This window comes from Typopeltis vanoorti, chromosome 14, assembly GCF_054136105.1.
Source record: "Typopeltis vanoorti isolate ZY-2024b chromosome 14, IOZ_Tvanoo_1.0, whole genome shotgun sequence".
NCBI lineage: Eukaryota > Metazoa > Arthropoda > Arachnida > Uropygi > Thelyphonidae > Typopeltis > Typopeltis vanoorti.
In genome coordinates, this window is record NC_143562.1 from 39,678,057 (window position 1) to 39,699,280 (window position 21,224).

Genomic DNA, 21,224 nt, shown 5'->3' on the forward strand with positions numbered 1-21,224 from the left:
CTTATTGCTACAGAAACCTCAACCATTGTTGGAAAACTGACACAAAACCAAGAGGGAGAAGTACTGAGGAAAAGAAGCAAGCCAGTGAAAGCCCCATTGGGGAAGCTGACAGGCAGAAAACTCCAAGAAAAAAACCTCTTCAGCCCAAAACTTTTAACCAAAATTGGATGCTGGAATATTAGGACTTTGTACAAAAGTGGAAAAGCTAACTTACTAACCAGAGAAATGGAAAGATACGAAATAGAAATACTAGGTCTAAATGAGACAAGATGGAATGGTAGCAGAGAAATCCAACTAACAACAAACAAACAAACACATTTTATATTCTGGAAACCAGAATGAAGATGACACACATAGCAAAGGTGTAGCTTTCATGCTAACAACAGATGCTAGAAGAGCACTAATTGAATGGAAAACAGAAACAAAAACAGAAGAGAAAGAAGACTTCTATGACATGCTGCAAAAAGAAGTAGATGAAGTCAAAAGTAGATATGCTTTTAATTATAGATGACATGAATGCAAAAGTAGGAAATAGTAACGTGGGATATGAACGAATAATGGGAAAAGAAGGTTTAGGAAACTGTAACGAAAATGGGGAAATCCTAAAAGACTTTTGCACTTTCAATGATATGATCATAGGAGGAACTGTATTTAAACATAAAGACATCCATAAACAGACTTGGATATCCCCTGATAAGAAATCCAAAAACCAAATAGACCATATTTTAATAAACAGACCTTGGAGAAAATCTCTTTGATGGATGTAAGAGTTTGGAGAGGTGCAGATGCCTTTACAGACCACTTATTATTGATTGCAAAAATAAAAATGAAACTAAGAAAAATATTTAAAGGCAAAAACCAAAGAATTAAATACAATATATCCAAACTGAAAAACAAGGATACAAAAGATAAATATAAAGTAACATTAAGGAATAAATATGGAAGCCTTGTAGAACAACATAAGGAAATAGACATTGAAGAGAACTGGGAAAAAATAAAGAATATATTTAATAGTACTGCCGAAGAAGTTCTGGGAAGGCAGAGTAGGAATCACAAAACAATGGATCTCTGAAGAAACCATCAAATGATGTGAAGAAAGGAAAGCTTTATGGAATACACTTCTGCAAAGAAAACAAAAGAAATAGGATAAATGAAAGATACAGGCTTAAAAACAGACAGGTAAAAAAAAGTGCAAGGAAAGATAAAAGAGTTTTCCTGGAGGAAATGTGTAGAGGCTGAAGGAGCAGCAAGCAATTTGACCCAAAGAGGTTGTTTGAGATAACAAGAAAGCTAGCTGGGAAGAGTTTTAAAAGAGAAGGGCCTGTAAAAAACAAATGAAGTTACAAATGAAGCAGACATAGAAAAAGATGGGTAGAACATTTCCAAGAAATTTTAAATAGATAACCTAGAACAAGAAATACCAGAAACACCAGAAGAAGAAATACTTAAAATAAATACAGGAACTATAATTAAACTAGAAATAACTCATGCAGTAACAAAAAATAATAAAGCAGCTGGGAGTGACAATATACAGGCCTGAACTACTTAAAGCAGATATAAACGCTACAGTTGAAATGCTACACCTGCTATTTAATCAAATATGGGAAAAGGAGGAATGGCCAGAAGACTAGAATACAGGACTCCTGGTTAAACTGCCAAAAAAGGGAGATAAAACACTTTCTAAAAATTGGAGAGGGATTTCACTTCTAAATGTTGTAAGTATTTACTAGAATTTTGCTAGAAAGAATGAAACAAGAAATTGAAACTAAACTGAGGAAAGAACAGGCTGGGTTCAGACCAAACAGATCTTGTATTGATCAGATAATAACATTAAGAATAATTGTTGAACAGTCAATAGCGTGGCAGAGTAGCCTATATTTGGGATTCATCGACTTCGAACGTGCATTTGATAGCATAGACAGATAATAACATCAAGAATAATTGTTGAACAGTCAATAGCGTGGCAGAGTAGCCTATATTTGGGATTCATCGACTTCGAACGTGCATTTGATAGCATAGACAGAAAGACTATATGGAAGTTAATGAAGCACTATAGGATTCCTCAGAAAATCATAAATATAACAAAGAAAACTCATGAAAAATACAAAATCCAAATAATAAATAATGGCAAACTATCAGAACCATTTGCAACAAACACAGGAGTAAGACAAGGATGTATACTCTCCCCGACCATCTTTCTGATTGTCATTGACTAAGTGATGAGGAAAACATCTGAAGAAAGAATTGGCATTCAATGGGGATGGTCAAATAAAATCAGTGACCTGGATTTTGCAGACGATATATGCCTTTTGGCACAAAAACATCAACACCTCCAAAAGAAAATAGATAATTTAAACCAGGAAGCAAATAAATGTGGATTGAAAATAAATCATAACAAGACCAAAGTAATGAAGATAAATCCCAAACAAGAATTAGTCTTTGAAATACTAAGGAAAACACTGGAACAAGTAGATAACTTTATCTACCTGGGATCAGTGATCAGTACACAAGGAGGAACCAAACAGGACATACAAAATAGAATCCAGAAAGCACAGCTGCATTCAATATGATGAAGAAATTTGGGAGTCCAAAGAAATAAAATTAAAAACCAAAATTAGGCTCTTCAACACTAATTACACCAGTTTTACTATGTGGAGCTGAGACATGGTCACTAACAAAGGAAAACATAAATAAAATACAGGTCTACATAAACAAATGCTTGAGGAAGATACTAGGAATATACTGGCCAAATAAAATAACAAGCACAGAACTTTGGGAGAGAACAGGTCAAACTAGCATCAGAAATGAAATCACTAAAAGAAAATGGAACTGGATAGGTCACACAATCAGGAACCCAGATAAAGAAATAGCAAAAATTGCACTAGAATGGAATCCCCAAGGCAAGAGGAAAAGAAGCAGACCCAAGATAACATGGAGAAGAGAACTAGAAATAGAGGCAAGGTGGCTGGGACGTTCCTGGAAAGAGATCAAAAAAGAAGCATTGAATAGCGTCAGATGGAAATCAATGGTTGAGGCCCTATGCTCTGCAGGGAGCGAAGAGGATAGGTTTAAGGTTTAAAGAACGCATTAATCGAGGGATTGCTGTATTTCATTTGCTACTGCAATCACTTATCTAACACTACAGTCATTATTATTATTATTATTATTTGACACCTCCAGGGAGTCCAAAGACTAAGAGGGAGGACACATGCTCTATCTCTAACACTCAATCCACTAACTGACCGCAACTACACAAACGCTGACCACCACCACCACCACCACCACCACTAATTTTTCCACAGACAATCACAAACATCCATGCCCATGGCAGAATTCAAACTCGCAGCCTTTTGATTGGAGAGCGGATTCGCTAACTTTGAGATTAATATTCTTCCACTTTCTATGTAATTCTCTAGGTTTTCCTTTAGTTTACCTGACGAATTTCTTCTCATAATCTGATGTCTTCCTTTCCATATTTGGCATTCTTGGCTCGCACTGTGAACTGCTTCTTATATCTCTGAAAAATTCCCTTTACAGCATTTCCCCCCCCCCTTTTTTTTTTGAGCAATTCTTACTTATTCCTTAATTGCTCACACAGAAAAGATAAACATAATTGCTCATGTGGGATCCACATAACTCAAATGTTTATAATATATTCTGGGGGGGGGGGGAAACAATGCTTTCTCTCTTCTAGTTTACTGCAGAATTTATAATGAATTGCAGTGAAAAATATGTCAATTAATACAACACTACTGGCTACATTCTCTACAACTGCAGTCAGCATTGTACTGACAACAGTAGTATAGGATGTCAAGGTTCAAAGCTTGTAAAGATGGTTTGGGGTACTATGTACAGAGATAATAGAAGCCATTGCATGTAATAATCACAGGTTTCCATTATGTCACTGAACACTTTTTTTTTTAATGTCACTCTCTCACCCAGAAAAACGGTGTAAGCCAACAGTATATTAGTACTGTAGGTGAGCTAACTATTTTTTCTTCTTTTTTAAATTTTTTTTCTTTATTTTTATACACAGTCAGGAAACTCCAATCTGGAGACCTGACCTGGAACTTTTTCTCAAGCCACTTCAGGCCTTCAATAAGTGGGGCAATGATCTTACACCAGGCAATGAAATTCATCACCTGAAGACAATCACAAACATCCATACCCATGACAGAATCGAACATGCAGTCTGTTGGTTGGGGAACAGCTATCTTACATTGGTCAACCAGGCCTGAAAAATTTGGCAGCCAAGAGAATCATAAACAGATGCAATTTGCTCTACCAAATCAAGACTATTTATACACCATTATAAAATACAGCAACATTATCATCAACTAAAGAGATCAATTTGATGTGCAGTGCCATCAACAAACAACAGCAGTACAGTATAATAATAATTCATTAGCAAAACAACTAAAGCCCAAATCGTTTTTGCATATTTACTACAAACTGAGTTTACTGTCATTTGTAACATAATTTTGTATCATTTTGCCAAATTTCAAGAATAAAAATGATCTAATTTACACAAATAACAAATTTCAGTAAAGAACTCAAATATCAAATTTCATTTGATCTGTTTAGTCAGAATTATGCAGCCTAAGAGATACAAATGGACAAAAAAATCTAATAGGTTCTATTACTTCTGAAATACACCTAAAAATACAAACACACTTAAATTTGCAAAAACCATTTGGCATTACTTAAATTCTTAACAGTTTGCCTACCACTGCTAAATTTATTTTCTCACTTCAATTTTCAAATTTCAGATAACAAATCTGAACTCTGCGGTATGCCATTAAAAACTATCTATTGTAGCAAATCTTTGTATAATTTTTGAACACAAATCCAGAATATTTTTTTCTATGAATTATCAAATGTTACAAAAATGTGTGTTTTGTAAAATAAGTTTTTGAAAATGACAAAAGATGCTGTCATAATTAGATGCCAACAAGTGTTCTGATCCTGAGAGCATTCCCTAACAATACTGAAACTGTACTCTATAACTAACACCTTCCTATCATTTCTACATTCTTTTATACTCTTCCATGTTTCTAATGCTCTCACTTCCAGATGGTTTATAATATCACCAAAGACATTACTGACCTATTGGCATCACTCTTCTCTTCCAATTTCTGCACTGATGACCAAGGCAAAGTTTCCCCACACACCTTCCCAAGATCTGCTCACTCCATGCCACCCCTCATAGAAGAATCCTGAATAACTTTGAGATTAACATTGTTCATGTCAAGATAATTTAATTATCTTTAACTGATGTTATGCTATGCTAGCCTTAGTGGAATGGCCTTCATGCCTAGGGTGGCCCCTATCAGGAGTAGGTACTCCTGACATGTTTTGCCCATTCTGTCCAGGGTCATTTTAATATCTAAAAAGATAAAAATTGTCCTAAATTAGACTAAAATCAATTGTATCCATTTTGTATTTATCTTACTGACAATTTACAATTGACTCAAGACATTTATATAAAAAATGAATAATGTAGGATTCATACTTCATATACATTAGTGTAAGCATGGAGCACACATGTCAACTGTATAATATTAATAAACAGTGACAAATATAATTATCTTGTCTCCTTCTACCACAAGCTTTTGTGGATGCTTTTAGACTGAGAATTTATGTTGGAACTCCATCTAATCCACCACACAACACACCGAAGGTGATGAAGTATGTCAATTACACCTCAAAGAATAACATTAATTCTCTAAAAATGTATGTATATCATACACAACTTCTATTTCATTCAAATACTATATTATTTTGACATTTCTGACATATTAATGCTTTTGCAATGCTATTTCACAAAGTATCTCATATTAACCTGGCGTTAGTAAGGTGGGATGCCACAGCCCCCAAAGATTTTAAATTGACTATAACTTTTTAACAACACGGGGCAGTGAGTCATGCCTCGGTATAGCCTTCCCCATCCCATAACCTGCTACTCGACGCCGTAGACAACAGGCTGTTGCACGAAAGCAAGTTTAGTGTGCAGAGGTGTAAAGTGTGCTGGGGATAACCGGACCCCACCTTACCAAAAGTGCGACTATATTTACTTCCAAAACGTAAGCTGTTTTCATGTATATTCTACTAAAATATTATCGTTACTGCTGTGTCTTCTATATTTTTACATACCAACTATAAACAAATATGTTTTCGTAAATATTTAAAGGGTATTTTGAGAATATCTTTTTTTTACCAGATGAGTTATAAGCAGGAAGAACAGAGGTTACGTCAACTTATAGATGCCGCTTTGACAAATGAGGAGCCATTTAGCAGAGATGATGATAGTGAAACTGATTTAGAATTAGTTCAGTAACCATGAGTCTGATACAGAACAAGACTGTAAGGAAGAATCCACAGAGGGAGCCTTTTACTTGGCAAAGGATAAATTATTTGGGTGAGTCTGTAGGACCCCCACCTTATCACTTTTGTTACATTTTCCCACCTCACCAGTGCCGGGTTAAGAAAGAATGGGAAATCAATCCATTGCTAATATGATTATCAAATGTTAAGTGGTGCAAGATTTGCAAAAGTAAAGAGTAAAAGTGAATTGACTGAAAGTTACTGGTTGCATGTACAATTAAAGAATAGTTCTAAAGCAATGCAGTGCATCATTTCATTAGCTTTAATTATCAATCAACAGTGCTATAAATCTATAACAAATTGCAATCTCCATAGCAGTTTATAACAAATGACTATGCTACTTAATCAAAGGTATCATTTAAGCCAAAAATAAATTAACACCAAAGTTCTCATTATTATTATTACACCCTCCATGAAGTCAGCAGACTCATCGTGGGAGGTTCATTCAACTGACAACATATTTATCATACTGAATCTTAAAATCCTTAACACTCCTTGCATTAACAACCTATTCTGGCAATGTGTTCCATTCACTGAAAATTTTCCATGTAAAAAATCTACTCCACACACTCCTCTTCACCACTCAAGACAACTTCCAAGATTGGCCTCTGGATCTTTCCCTCCCACCTTCTACTCTTTTTATAATTTCCTCTGGATTAATCTGATAAAATCCTCTCACTAACTTAAACATTTCTCTTTCCTCCTATCAACCAAACCCTGTCCACATTTCTTCAATCTTTCTCCATAGACAACATTCCATAGTCCTGATATTGTCTTAGTTACTTATCTCTGGATCTTCTCCAATGTTTCCAACATCACATTGAAAACCAGGTGACCAAATCTAAGCACAATAGTCCAAGTGTGGTGTGGTGTACACATGTAAGGAATCAAAATATTTATTAAACTCATTATACAATGCCATACAAGTTAATGTAGTTATCAAATCTAATTTAAGCTTCTACCATTCTTTCACTCTCTCACTCTTAAAACTATTATGCATTGACTTCGAAATGTTAGCAAATTCAATAACTCAACATATAATACATTCTTAATTACAGCTCAATTGGACATTTAGGCATTTTAGCACATAAATAATCTCTCTCGGATTAATTACGACAGAATCTCTAACTGAAAGTTCTTAAAGTTCATGTCAAAAGCATAGTCATTTACATAAATCTTAGTTCTTCACTCTTCCTTCCATTACAAATTTTAAGATGCATTCTCTTGACACTGTTAGTCAATTCTCAAAAGGGGCTAGAACAAGTGAGAGTACTTATCTATTCTTTATCAGTTTTCTTCCGTCCTTCCTTCTTTGTTACGACTCTGGTTGTCTCGATCTTATCGCCACGTGGGTTACACGTACTCGCCTGAGCTGGGCGCTATTTCTCTGCTAAGGTTTTACGTCGATGACCTTCTCATTGACGGCCTACGGTTGATCTTGCCGAAATCTGCTGCGGTGTCATGCCAGAACTTTTCATAAGTCAGCCCTCAAAATGAGAGCTGAACTGCGATGAACTCTTGGAGCACACAAAGAGAAATGCAGGAACAAGAAAAAAACGGGGTGATTTACTTCCGTGTTGCGGGTTTTATACGCTCCCCCTAGAGCGCCACCTTTCCGAGTTTGAATTTCTCTTATCGTCTCACCCATTGGTCTCAGGCTGGGTGACTTCACCGATCAACATACGGAACTTCTTGTTTCCGGGAACGTATGCGTCATGATGTTTTCTCAGATGTGATGCCCGCGGGTGCTTATGGTGTTCTTATAGTATTAGGGCGATCTTTGCCCTATGTTGCTGAATAATACGCATTCTTTCATTTATAATATTTCACTAATGATTTCTCTCATATCTGCCCTTTTTTGCTGACTTACATTCATGCTTGACATATAGATACATTAATTTAAATTCACATAATTCACAGTTTAACATACAAGATGTTGTTACAAAAAAAACATAGTTACACTGCGCTAAAAGTTAAGTATGCATATATTTTTTTTGTTAATTGTTAGATTCTGGAATGGTGAGGTCATGTAAAATTTGAAGTCGCCTATTTCAGATCTAACACAACAAATATGATGAGAACTAAGAAAAATGGGGTGACCAAACACATGGCATCAATGATAGAATCATATTAAAACAGAAAACATTAGGAAGGAACATGATATTGAACAAAATACTTAGATTGAATTAGCCCTATCACAAGAATATATGAACAGAACTAATCTAAGGTCGTATTGGTCACTTGGAATGGGAGAGAAAAGATTAGCAAAACAGGTGTCTGATGCCAAGATTTCAGAAAAAACATCCAAAGAAGACCAAGATTCAGGTGAATTGATTTCATCACAAGTGCCTTAGAAGATCAAAATGTTAAATATGACAATATTAGAGTGCTGATAAATAATAGACCAATTTCAAAGAAAACTATTGATAGGAGATTAGTCATCATCATCAAATTCCTGCCATGTACCCTCAAGGGGTGTACAGGATATGATAGTACTACATGAAAAAATTTACATCATTACTAACTTAATATCTACAATTTTCCTCCAGATCAGTCTGTTACTTGTCAAAACTCCAATATTATCAGATCTTATATTTCTGTCGTCTAAGACACTTTGTACTGTATCAATCCACCTATATCTTGGTCTTCCTCTGGGTCGTTTTCCTGCCAACACGGGCAGAGAACACTTGTTTTGCCAATCTTTCCTCGTCCATTCTGTTTAAATGACCATACCACCTGAGATTAGCTCTGCTAACACATTCCTGGACACTGACAATGTCAAGTCCTTTCCTAATATCCTTGTTTTTAATATGATATTACCATTGATGCCATCTGTTCACGCCTCTAATCTTTCTCAGGATTCTCATATCTGTGGTCAAGTGTTATACTTTTGACCCAGCTCTCAGATCCATAAGTTAAAACTGGTTTGAACACTGTCTTGTATACAGCTAATTTAGTTTTCCGACTAATTTCTCGTTTATTCCATATGGATTTATTCATTTGACTTACTACTATACCTGCTTTATTGATTCTGTTGTCTATTTCCATATTTAATTTACCATCTTCACTAAAAATCGTGCCTAAGTAGCTGAAATGTTTTACTTGTTCCACACGTTCTCCATTCACAATGCAGTTGACATTTTCAACGATTCTGCCTATTTTCATTGTCTTTGTCTTTTTATTGCTGACCTTCATACCATATATATTACAACAGTTATTCAATTTAGTCAAGGAATCTTGCAGACTCATAGAAGATTTCTCGATAAATATAACATCGTCCACATAAAGCAAAGAGCTAACATTAACATTTCCAATTTTGATATCATGTTTAATACCACTTTCCTTCATAATGTGATCCATATAGACAATGAATAACAGTGGGGATAATGTACATCCTTCTCTCACACCAGATTTAATTAAACCATCTTCCTGTACTTCAATCAATTCTAACTGCTGACTTACAACTCAAATAAAGACTAAGTATTGCTTGATATAATGCCCCATTAACACCATATAACTGTAGCATATTGAATAGCTCCTCTCTTGGCACCTTATCATATGCCTTTTCCAGATCTACAAAACTCAAATAGAGATCTTTGTTATATTCCCATGATTTCTCCACTATTTGTCATAAAGTGAAGATTTGATCCTGACAGCCTCTATTTGGCCTGAATCCAGCTTGTTCTTCACCCAGCTTTTCTTCCACGATTCTTCTCAATCGTTTCTCAAGTATACTTGCATAGATCTTGCCAGGAACACTTAACAGGGAAATACTTCTGTAATTCTCACATTCAGTTTTATTTCCCTTTTTATATATGGGTACTATGAGAGCTCTACTTCAATCATCAGGAATTCGTCCCTCTCTCTCTCGAGGGTTTCTGAACTATGCAGTGCAGCCACTGTAAGACTTTTATATCACCATACTTCAGCATTTCTGGTTGAATATCATCTACTCCTGCTGCCTTTCCACCTTTTAAGCCTTTGATGGTTTTTTCTACTTCATGCATAGATATGTATTCCTGACTGAATGCCTGGTCAGTGTTTTTTACCACTGTGCTGTCATCACTGCTTGTTTCATTTAGCAGTTTTTCAAAATAATTACTCCATACTTCAAGGATATCTTTTTCTTCCATTTTCATATCACCTTTATCATCTCTAACTCCTTTTACAGCACTCTTTCCTCCATTCCTAAGCTTCTTCAACAACCTCCAGAATATTTTGCCACCTTCTTGATATTTATTTTCTATATTCTTGCCAAAGTCCTCCCATGACTTTTGTTTAGCTAGTTTTACACACTGTTTAGCTTTCTTACATTTGTTTCTGTATTCTGTAAGAGTAAAAGCTGACTTATTTGCCAGGAACTTTTGATATGCTTTCTTCTTTTCCTTCACTGCCTCTTTAACTTCCTGTGTCCACCAGGGAGTTCTGATTTTTTTATCCTTGCACACAACCTCACCACATGCCTCTCTGGCAGAATCAATCAATGTTTCCTTCAGAGTTTGCCACTGAATCTCCAAGGTTTGATTCCTGTTTTCAAACTCTTTCATTTTCCTTTCAATAATATTTCTGTATTTTAGTCTACAGTTCACATCTGAGAGCTGCTCAACTTTTATTCGCTTTAAAACTTTCTTACATGTTATTCTTTTCAATATGAAATTCACTTTTATCCTGCTCAAGACTAAATAGTGATCACTTCCAATTTCAAATCCTCTGTACACTCTGGTGTCCTGCACCAGGGAGAAAACATCCTTATCAATAATAACATAGCCCATGAGACTTTTCTTATTTCTTGTCTCTTCTCTCCATGTGAATTTGTGCACATTTTTATGTTGGAACATGGTGTTAGTAATAACCAGTCCATGTCCTGAGCAGAAATCCAACAAATATTTGCCATTATTATTAGCTTTGCTCTTTTCTCCAAATTTTCCAAAAATATTTTTGTATGTCTGACAGTCATTTCCTACTCTGCTATTTAGATCCAACGAGGACCAACTTTTCCTTTTTCATTGTGTCAGATGCTTTCTCTAAATCCTCAAAAAATTCCTCCACTTCTACCTTAGGAGAACCTTCTGTGGGACCATAGGCACAAATAAGTCTCTTTGTCCAGTTTTCCATTCTCATATTTGCCTAGATCACTCTACGTGAGACTGCCTGTCATTCAAGATTAGCCTCGTATTTAGCGTTGAATACTATGACTACTCCTTCTTTTCCTTGATTGTCATTGCCTGAATATAATATTTTGTATTTATAGCTCAGAAAGATCTCACCAGTTTTTGTCTTTTTTTGTTTCGGTCATCCCTATTATGTCGATCTGGTACTTATCTAATTCCTCAGCTAGCTTCATTTCTTTGCCATTTAGGCTTCTTAATTTGATAGGAGATTAGTAATATTGTAAACTTTATCATAGTAGTCTATAAATCTCTTGTCAGGAAATTGATGATGACCTCTCACTTTATACAGAACTTGAAGTTTTTTCACTTGGTTACAAAGTATTTTATACTTGACAAGTATAACTGAAGAAAAAGAATTGTCTTGGTTGACACTAATAATCTGAGAGGTGAGAAGTATTCTATGAGGGAGGATGTGAAGGAGTTTTTAGATGAAGAAAAATGAAAAGTGAGAAGATGAAGACCAAGTCTCCTGACAAGCTATGATACAGGCAAATTGAACAGGAGGATGGTGGTAGCAAACAAATAAATATTCAGGTTGTGCAGAACAAATTATGTGGAGTTTGTGGACTTATGGCCTATGTTTGATGGAAAGAAGGATTTCTATAAAGCAGACAGACTGCATCTAAAGTGATTGGATGTTAGGTGTCTAGAGAGAGCTTTGTTCATCGAGCATGCTGAAGTGCAAATTCAGGAAAATTTAAAAAATTAGGGTGAATGCAGGTAGTGTGTGTGAAGGCACCCATGAGAAAAGTGAGTGTGAGAATGACCAAGTGCAGAACCTAGTCTCTTCAGTAAAAATATTGAATAGGTTAGTCAATTCAGGAAGCAAAGGCAGTTGGGGACACTGCAGTTTCTATATACTAATGCCAAAAACAAGAGGGAGGTGTTTTTGGCATTGTTAAAGCGACCTCACCAAAAGTTATATGCATTAGTGAGAACTGGCTAACAGCTGATGTAGTTACAGGGATAGAATGTGAAGGGTTTAGTATTTTCAGGGAAGATAAGATGGGGATGATTCATCTGCTATCATCAGCAGAAGTTTATCTGCTGATGACAGCAGATGAACTGCAGCCAAAAAGAATAGCAGATAGGCAGGAGAGTAGTTGTTCATTTGAAGCAGTCTTGTGTGAGATCAAGGCCAATAAGACAAAATATATGGCTGGTTGCTGCTTATAGGACAGAGGGTTCCATGGATGATGTGGAAGATATGCATCAGCAAATTAGAATAATGAGTGTAAGTCAAGTGATTAAAATGTAGGACTTCAACTATGGAGATATAGATTGGAAGGATGCAAGATCATATAGCAAGAAGGAAATGGAATTTACACACCTACTGAGAGATAATTACTTGTGGCAGCATGTAATGGAAGGGGGACTCAAGGTGCAAGAATATCGGACATAGTCTGGTGTGAGATCAAGGCCAATAAGACAAAATATACAGCTGGTTGATGCTTATAGGCCTGAGGGTTCCATGGATGATCTGGAAGATATGCATCTGCAAATTAGTATAATGAGTGTAGGTCAAGTGAATTGAACAGGAAGGTGGTAGCAGCAAACAAATCAATATGCAGATTGTGAAGAACAAATTATATAGAGTTTGTGACTTATGACCTGTGTTTGATGGAAAGAAGGATTTCTATAAAGCTGATGGACTGCTGCATCTAAAGTGTTTGGGTGTCTGCAGGAAGGGAGGGAGTGAGTATATGTGAAGGCACCCATGAGAAAAGTGAGTGTGAGAATGACCAAGTGCAGAATCTAGTCTCTCAAGCAAAAATATTGAATAGGTTAGTCAAATAAGGAAGTAAAGGCAGTTGGGGGCCTAAAGGGACACTGCAGTTTCTATATACTAATGCCAGAAGTGTGGAACAAGAGAGAGGATTTTTGGCATTGGTTAGTGCAACCTTGCCAAAAGTTATACACATTAGTGAGAACTGGCTAACAGCAGATGATGTAGTTACAGGGATAGATAAGGTGGCCACATTGCCTACAATTGGGGAAAGTGACCATGTAGGTCACTTGGGAGTTGTAAAAAATGATGAATATTCCATCAAAAAGGGGTATATGCAGAACTAAGGCAAGTGATTATGACAAGCTTAGGAGAAAGCTCAAGGCTAAGGTACAAAACTCTACATGCAAGAGAAGGATGCTATAGTAGTGCTTGGGAGACACTTAATGGGCATCTAGCAGAAGCTATATTAGTATACCTAAGGTAAGGAAAGTTAATCAGGTGGGAGTTAGATGGATGCAAGGCCGTATTCATCGGTGTGCAAACTGTGCGGTGGCACAGGGTTCCACAAAGCGCAAAAATTTGAAAAAAGTAAATCAATTTTTTAAATTATTATATAATTTAATATTGTAATTATTATATACAAAATATATGTATATAATTTTACAACCAACTATTGTTGTTATAATAAGCGAAATAAGATCGTAGCAGTAGTATTTAAAACTTCTCTAAGATATATAACAATATCGTACAACACAGTGTTAAATAGGGAAAAGTGCATTTTAAAACGGGTGTTTTTAATAATTTTAAGGAGTTTTTTTTTATTTTAGCTTATGATTTTATGAACAAGTAAGTATATACATGTACTGTCATGGCAATTTTTTTTATGTGACATTACTTGCAAAACATCTTAAAAATATATTTTGTAAACTGGTTTTAGGTTATCTGACATCAGAATTTTTCTTCAATAGCAGCTTTCAATCTATATTAGATTTATTTATTTTCTAATATTATCTATTTTAGATATATTTTATTTATCAGGTAAGTAATTTTATTATAATTTATTAACTTATTTTATAATTAAATCTATGGTATTTAATTCTAGAGTATGACTAGTCGTGAGAGAGAGATTATTATGGAAGAAAATACCCAAGTGGGCATGAAAAACAAAAGCGAAAACAAGAAAAAGAAGCGGCTGAAGAACGTCAAAGCAATTCACTGTTTAAATTTATGAAGTTGAACTCATATTTATTCACATATATCAGTTGATAATGGGAGTTCTGAAATAACTACAAACAGTTCTTTGGCTTCAACATTAATTAATAATGAGAGTTCTGAAATACTCAAAGGAAGCGGAGAACATGACGCGTTTGGTTAAACAATGAGTATTGAAGATCCTAAAACCAAGACACCAGAGGAATGTGAACTATTTACTATTGATGATCCAGCAACATGGCCCAAAATTTTGAACAACACAACACTAACACAAATTGTACAACGTGGTCCACCGTCTCCTCCGACTGAAAATGATTTTCCAAAAGATGAAAATAAGATGTTTTTCCATAGCTCACTATGTTAAGACAATTGCAAACGGAGAGAAGTAAAACAGAAGATGGCTTGTATATTCAAACTCTTCCAACTTTATTTTTTGTTTTTGTTGCAAATTATTTTCTTCTGACGATAATTTTTTATCTAATAATGGCTTTTCAGACTGGCGACATGTAAGTGAAAGATTAAAGTCGCATGAACGAAATCCAGTGCACATGAAATGTATGTATTCATGGACACGAATGGAATGTAATTTAAAAACAATACACAATTGATCAGGCAAATCAAAATGTCATAAAATCTGAAGCAGAACAGTTAAGAAATGTTTTAAGACGAATAGTAGCTGCAATTTTTTATTTATCCAAACATAATTTAGCTTTTAGAGGTAATTTTGATACTTTGTACACAGCCCATAATGGCAATTTTTTTGGAATCATAGAATTGATTGCAGAATTTGATCCACTTTTAAAAGATCATTTAATGCAATGTTCGGGGAAAAAAATTATAGGTAAGAAACAAAATTCGTATGTATCACCCGATATAAAATGAATGATATCGTACAATGATATGGGAACCAAAATTCAACAAAATATTGTAAATATGATACGACAGGCAACGTACTATTCAATAATTCTTGATTGTACTCCTGATGTTAGTTATCAGGAGCAAATTTCAGTAATTTTTAGATTTTTACATATATTTGAAGCAGATATTGAAATTCGTGAACACTTTTTGACATTTTTAACAACTAATGACACTACTGGTAACGGTATATATGAAAATATAAAATCACTTTTCTCTCTCTATGTTCACTGGGCATCTACAGATGCCATATGGTCTCTCCGATGCTCAGTGATGTTCCACACTAGGCCATGCCATGTAGTCCTGTTGTTTGCTTTTCTGGCAGCCTCAACTCTCTGAAGATCAGTCACTCCACACACACACGCCATCCATCCATCTCATTGATGGTCTACCCCTGCCTCTTTTTCCAGGAACTTTACCTTCTATTACTGTTCTGAGAAGTCCTCCTTCCATCCTTTCTATGTGTCCAAAATATTTTAACTTTCTTCTGTCAATATCCTTAAGGAGCCCTAAAGTTCTACTAATCTTTTCTAACACCCATTCATTACGCCTTTCAGTATATGATATCCTCAACAGCCTTCTGTAACACCACATCTCGAAAGCAGATATCCGTTTCTTATCTGACTTCTTTAGGTTCCAAGTCTTGCATCCATAAGTCGCTGTTGGAAAAACAACTGCATCTAAAATCCTCAACTTTGTTCCCGTGGAGATAGATCCATCCTTCCAAATCACTTTTGAATAAATTAAATCTTAAATTGTCAATATCATATGAAATTAAATTAAAAATTAAACTGAAGCTGCTTAATTTTGTATTTTGATGAAAGCAAATTATTTGGTTATTCTATCTCCTTTAGATGGAAAAATATATATTTTTTTAAAATTATGGTGGCCATTTTTATTTGATGAATTCAAAGAATTTTTACAATTTTGGGGGATTTCAAAACTAATCACAGCTTATTTCCATATTGTCCATTTTCTGATTTTTTATTGCCATTTTAATGCTCAAGGTGGGTTCTTGATTTCGTATTTGCATTTTCAGACAAAAAATTAATTGTTTTTCAAGATAGTGATCAACTGCTTTGTATGTTCTGGGAGTTCTTTTTTCTCTCCTCCCCTTTTTCTTAAACTTAGCCTGGGGGGCACTAAGTTGAATCCTCAAATCTGATTTTTTTTTGTGTTTCATTGATACATGTAGTGGAATGGGTATGTCCAAAATCACCATGACAGAAGTCCTTCTATGAAAAAAATTGCCTCGAAGTTTGGAAAAAAATTAAACATGACTAACTTTGAAGCCCAAAAAAGTTGTGGGATACCAAATAAAAAGTTGAAGTTTTGATAAGATGCTCTTCATAGGTGGTAGGCTATAAGAAAAAAAGCTTAGGTGGCTGTTAGACAAAGAGTGCATTTTTTTGTTGCATCTGCAGTCTATTTAAGACATCCACGTATCAGGATAGTTTTTTTTAGGATCATGAGTGGTGTGCCATGTGACAGCAGCAAATAGAAATGAAAAAAATAATAAAGGATGCTTAAAAAATAACATTTATGCACAGGTACTTACTCTGTCAAACTTCCAATTGGACTTGAATGATTGTGTCTGTTGTGTATACAATGGTGTTAGTTGTGCTTACGATGGTAACTATTAAAATTAATACTGACTTAATATTCTGCAAGATTCCCTGACTAAATTAAATAACTGTTGTAATAAATTTGGTATGACAATCATCAATAAAAAGACAATGAAAATAGGCATATATATATATATATATATATATACATACACATATACATACTGGTCACCGAATTACTTTTATTTAATACAGTTGTTTCCATATAGGCATGCAACTGCCAGTACTGATTCTCTTCAATTCCCTGAAGGAACATTAAATGCTTCAGTCAATTGCTGCATACAGGAAGTTCTGTTTGTCCATATAACTTTCCCAGATGATGCCAATCTTGTTCCTGAAAGACTTCTTAGGACCACAGTTATGCCTCTTTTTCCACTGATTAAATACCTAGGATATCTCACCTTTTGAGAAGCCAGTCAGCTCTGCTGTTTTTAAAATCATGGCTCCAGCCAGACAGGCATCCACAACAATAAGTCCTTCATTGAACTCCAAAAAGATCCTTTGTTTTTACATTGTGATCGATGCTACTGACAATTATTGACCAGCAGTATTCTTAAATGATGCACATGACCAAATATTTTGCATATACGCTGCATAAATGATGTTTATGTATGTCTGGATAAAGGTTTCTAATTCAGTGCCAGGTATGTGTACATTGAAAACATGAACTGTATCTTGAATGGAACTTATAGAACAAGTAAAACATTTCACCTATTTAGGCAGTTTTTAGTGAAGATTGCAAATGAAATATGGAAATAGACATCAGAATTAGTAAAGCTGGAATGGTAAGAAGTCAGCTGAATAAATTTACATGGAATAAGAAAGAAATTAGTCAAAACACTAAATTAGCTGTATACAAGACAATGCCCAAACCAATTTTAACTTATGGATCTGAGAGCCAGGTTAGAAATAAAACAGTTGATCAAAAACTGGAGATCACAGATACGAGAGTGCTGAGAAAGATTAGGGGAGTGAACAGGTGTCATCAATGGCAGTATCTTATTAAAAACAAGGATATTAAGAAAGAATTGGACATTGTTAGCATCCAGGAATGTGATAGTAGAGCTAATCTCAGGTGGTATGGTCATTTAAACAGAATGGGAGAAGAAAGATCAGCAAAACAAGTGTTCTCTACCAAGTTAGCAGGATAAAGATTTATCCAGAGGAAGACCAAGATATAGGTAGATTGATACAGTAAAAAGTGTTAGAAAACAGAAATATAAGATATGCCAATGTTGGAGTCTTGACAGAGATTAATTTGAAGGGAAGTTGTCAATCAGAAGCTAGTAATGATGTAGTGTTTTCATACAGTTCTATCATAATATCCTACACATCCCCTGAGGATACAAATCAAGCATTTGATGATGATGAGAATTGCTATTAAAACTGACTAGATCATATCCTTTGGAAAAATAAATCACATTTAAGTGCGAATACTAATTATTCTTATTACTCAGCTAAATAAACTAGGTTAAAATACAACAAAATTTTATATGCACTTCAAACTGTAGTGCACCTGCTCTTTGCAAACCTTAGCCATATGAAATTATATTGACCACATAGGTGTTACTGGAATAAACACAAAATTGTATTTTTTTTATAAATGTTTTATTGTACTTTTACATTAATTCTACTAGAGCCTCTGTAGATCAGTTGGTTTGGACAAACCAACTGATCTGCAGATAAAACCCTTTAGGTGGAAAGATCCAAGTTGGAATCTCATCTATGATGTGAAGAATCTTTATCAGGTGTTTACAATCAAATGGGGGAAAACCGGATGGTCCCCCCCCCACTCCTGGAATCCCTGGGTTTTTATCCCTCAAAACAAGCAAACTAGTCAGAAGAACACATGCAATATACAGACATAGGACACTATGGAAATAAGGATCAACCCCTATTCTTTCAGATTTAGTTTCTAACTCCTGTATGGTCAAGTGTTGGTCTACACATGAACATATACATCAGGATATTAATGCTAATGACATATATAAAAACTTAACATGTAATCTGCTTACTTCACACCATTTGGAGGCCCTAAAAATCATGTTTTGATAAGTAGGTGTAATAAATATACCTGAAAGATGCAAACATCATAGTTTTCTTAATTTTCTTCAAAAGGCTGTCTAAGCTGAAGATGAAAATAAAAATAACAGAATGGGACAATTTTACTTCACAGAAATTGAAAATTTTTTATTTAGTCTCCCCCCCACCCATCACCAAGTAATATTTTTGGGTTTCAAAATGGTTTAATTTTTGCAAACCCTTATCAATTTTTTTTTAATTTTAAATAGAAAACATGCTTTATTTTAGGTGATGTTGGGCACATTCCACTACATTATCTGCATAAAACATACAAAAAATTAGACTTGTAGATTCAACTTATTGTCTACAGGGGGGGAGTGCAAAATGGGTTGGAGGAAGCAATCAGAACACCTAGAACAGGTAGCTGTCATCTTGAAAAAAATTATTTTCTAAAAATGCAAATAAAAAAACAAAAAGTACACCTTCAGTATTCAATTAGCAGTAAAAAAAAAAAAAATCAGAAATTGGATATTCTGAAAATAAGTCATGATTAATTTTAACCTTTCAAAGGTGTGTGAAAATGTGTGGCTCTGCCAAATAAAAATTGCTGCCATAATTAATAGGATGCCAGATTAAAAAAAAAAAAAAAAAAAATTCTTTCATGAAAAATTATTTATTGTAATAAATAATGAAATTGTAGTGATTATTACTCTAGCAACTGTCCTATTACTTCTGAACTACCCATGTTATGTGCATATAAAAGGGAGAAAAAAATTTACATATCAAGAAAGCATTAAATAAATTATTTTTAATATGAGAGGAAAAGTACAGTACCTTTCTTTTCTACTGTACCTATGTCTTTTTTTATCCCAACTCCGTTCCCGACTCTTACTACGACTATGCCCTCGACTTCTGCTTCGAACCTGATTTTTGCTCCGACTCCTTGGACTTTGACCTCTGCTTCTGCTCCTACTCTGCCTTTCACTTTTCTTTTTCTTTTTGGACTTTTTTGATTTATGTTTTTCTTTTGTCTTTGAAATGCGATGACTCTTATGCTGCTTATTATGTGATGCACTTTTTAAAGGCACCACATACTCCACCTCCTGTTTTAATATTTCATGTTTCTTAGCTTTTTTAATGTCTATATGACTGCTATCATTCTCATTATTCTGTTCTCTAAAAGAGGAATCTTCAAATTTTTCTTCAACATTATTATTATATACATCTTTACTTTTAATATCTGTATCAATTTCTCCATTATTTTTAATATCTGTATCAATTTCGCCATTATTTTTAATTTCTGTACTACTACAATCTATGTTACTTTCCTTTCCCTCTAGAATTTTAAATATGTGACTAGATTTTAGATCCCCAATAACTATTTTACCTTTTAATTTAGTAGAATCTGAAGAGTCCTTTTCAACAGATATGTCATCTTCTATTTTCTTATCTGACTTACTTTCATTTAATATCTTTTCATCTACACATTCTCTATCAATTTCAATATTCTCAGTAATATCTGTAATATTTTCATTCAGATCTAATTTATCTGTTTCAACAACTGTTTTCTTTATATCAGTAGTACCTACGACTTCATGATTCAACTCAGAATTTGTATCCTGACCAGATTCTGCATCTGTTTTCAAAACCTGACATGTATATACATCACTTATGACAGATTTTTCAGATTCATTTAAAATATCACATTTAACAGCTCTATTATCATCATTAGATGCTTTACATGAAGAGGATTCCAAAGATGGTGAGGATTTATGAGTATTCACAGCAGTTTCAAAATCCTCATGCTGCTTATCAAGTCTAATAATCTTTGGAGAACTTTCAACCCAAATTTCTTCATCAGAATCTTTGTTTCGTTTCTTCCTTTTCTGAAATGAAATGAAATACTGTTCAAATTGTTTAATATTGCTATCTCACCTTCATATAATTTTAATATACACTATATACTCAAAAGTATGCAGGTGTTTTTTTTTATTTGAACACTATTCTTTATACTTTTCTGAAAGTATAAATACTGTAATAATGTAAATAATAAGCACGATGATAGGAAGAATACTGCAAACAATGACCAGGTATCTGAGCAGAAGACGCAAACAAAAGACAATAGCAGCCAATATACAGGGAAAGCCAATGATGTCGGTAATTTCT

General features: G+C 34.5%; 1 protein-coding gene across 7 annotated transcripts in view; it reads right to left on the reverse strand.

The window, feature by feature from the left end:
• LOC150099385 (uncharacterized) overlaps positions 1-21,224 on the reverse strand; it is a 237,457-nt gene that overhangs the window by 188,557 nt on the left and 27,676 nt on the right. For all 7 annotated transcript variants that reach the window (XR_016549348.1, XR_016549346.1, XR_016549347.1 and 4 more), the window contains exon 3: positions 19,893-20,944. Coding sequence is in view for 4 of the 7 variants with exons in the window: in XM_090403698.1 (XP_090259824.1) it covers positions 19,893-20,944 (1,052 nt within the window). In the remaining 3 variants the exon portion in view is untranslated. The remainder of the gene's footprint in view (positions 1-19,892; positions 20,945-21,224) is intronic.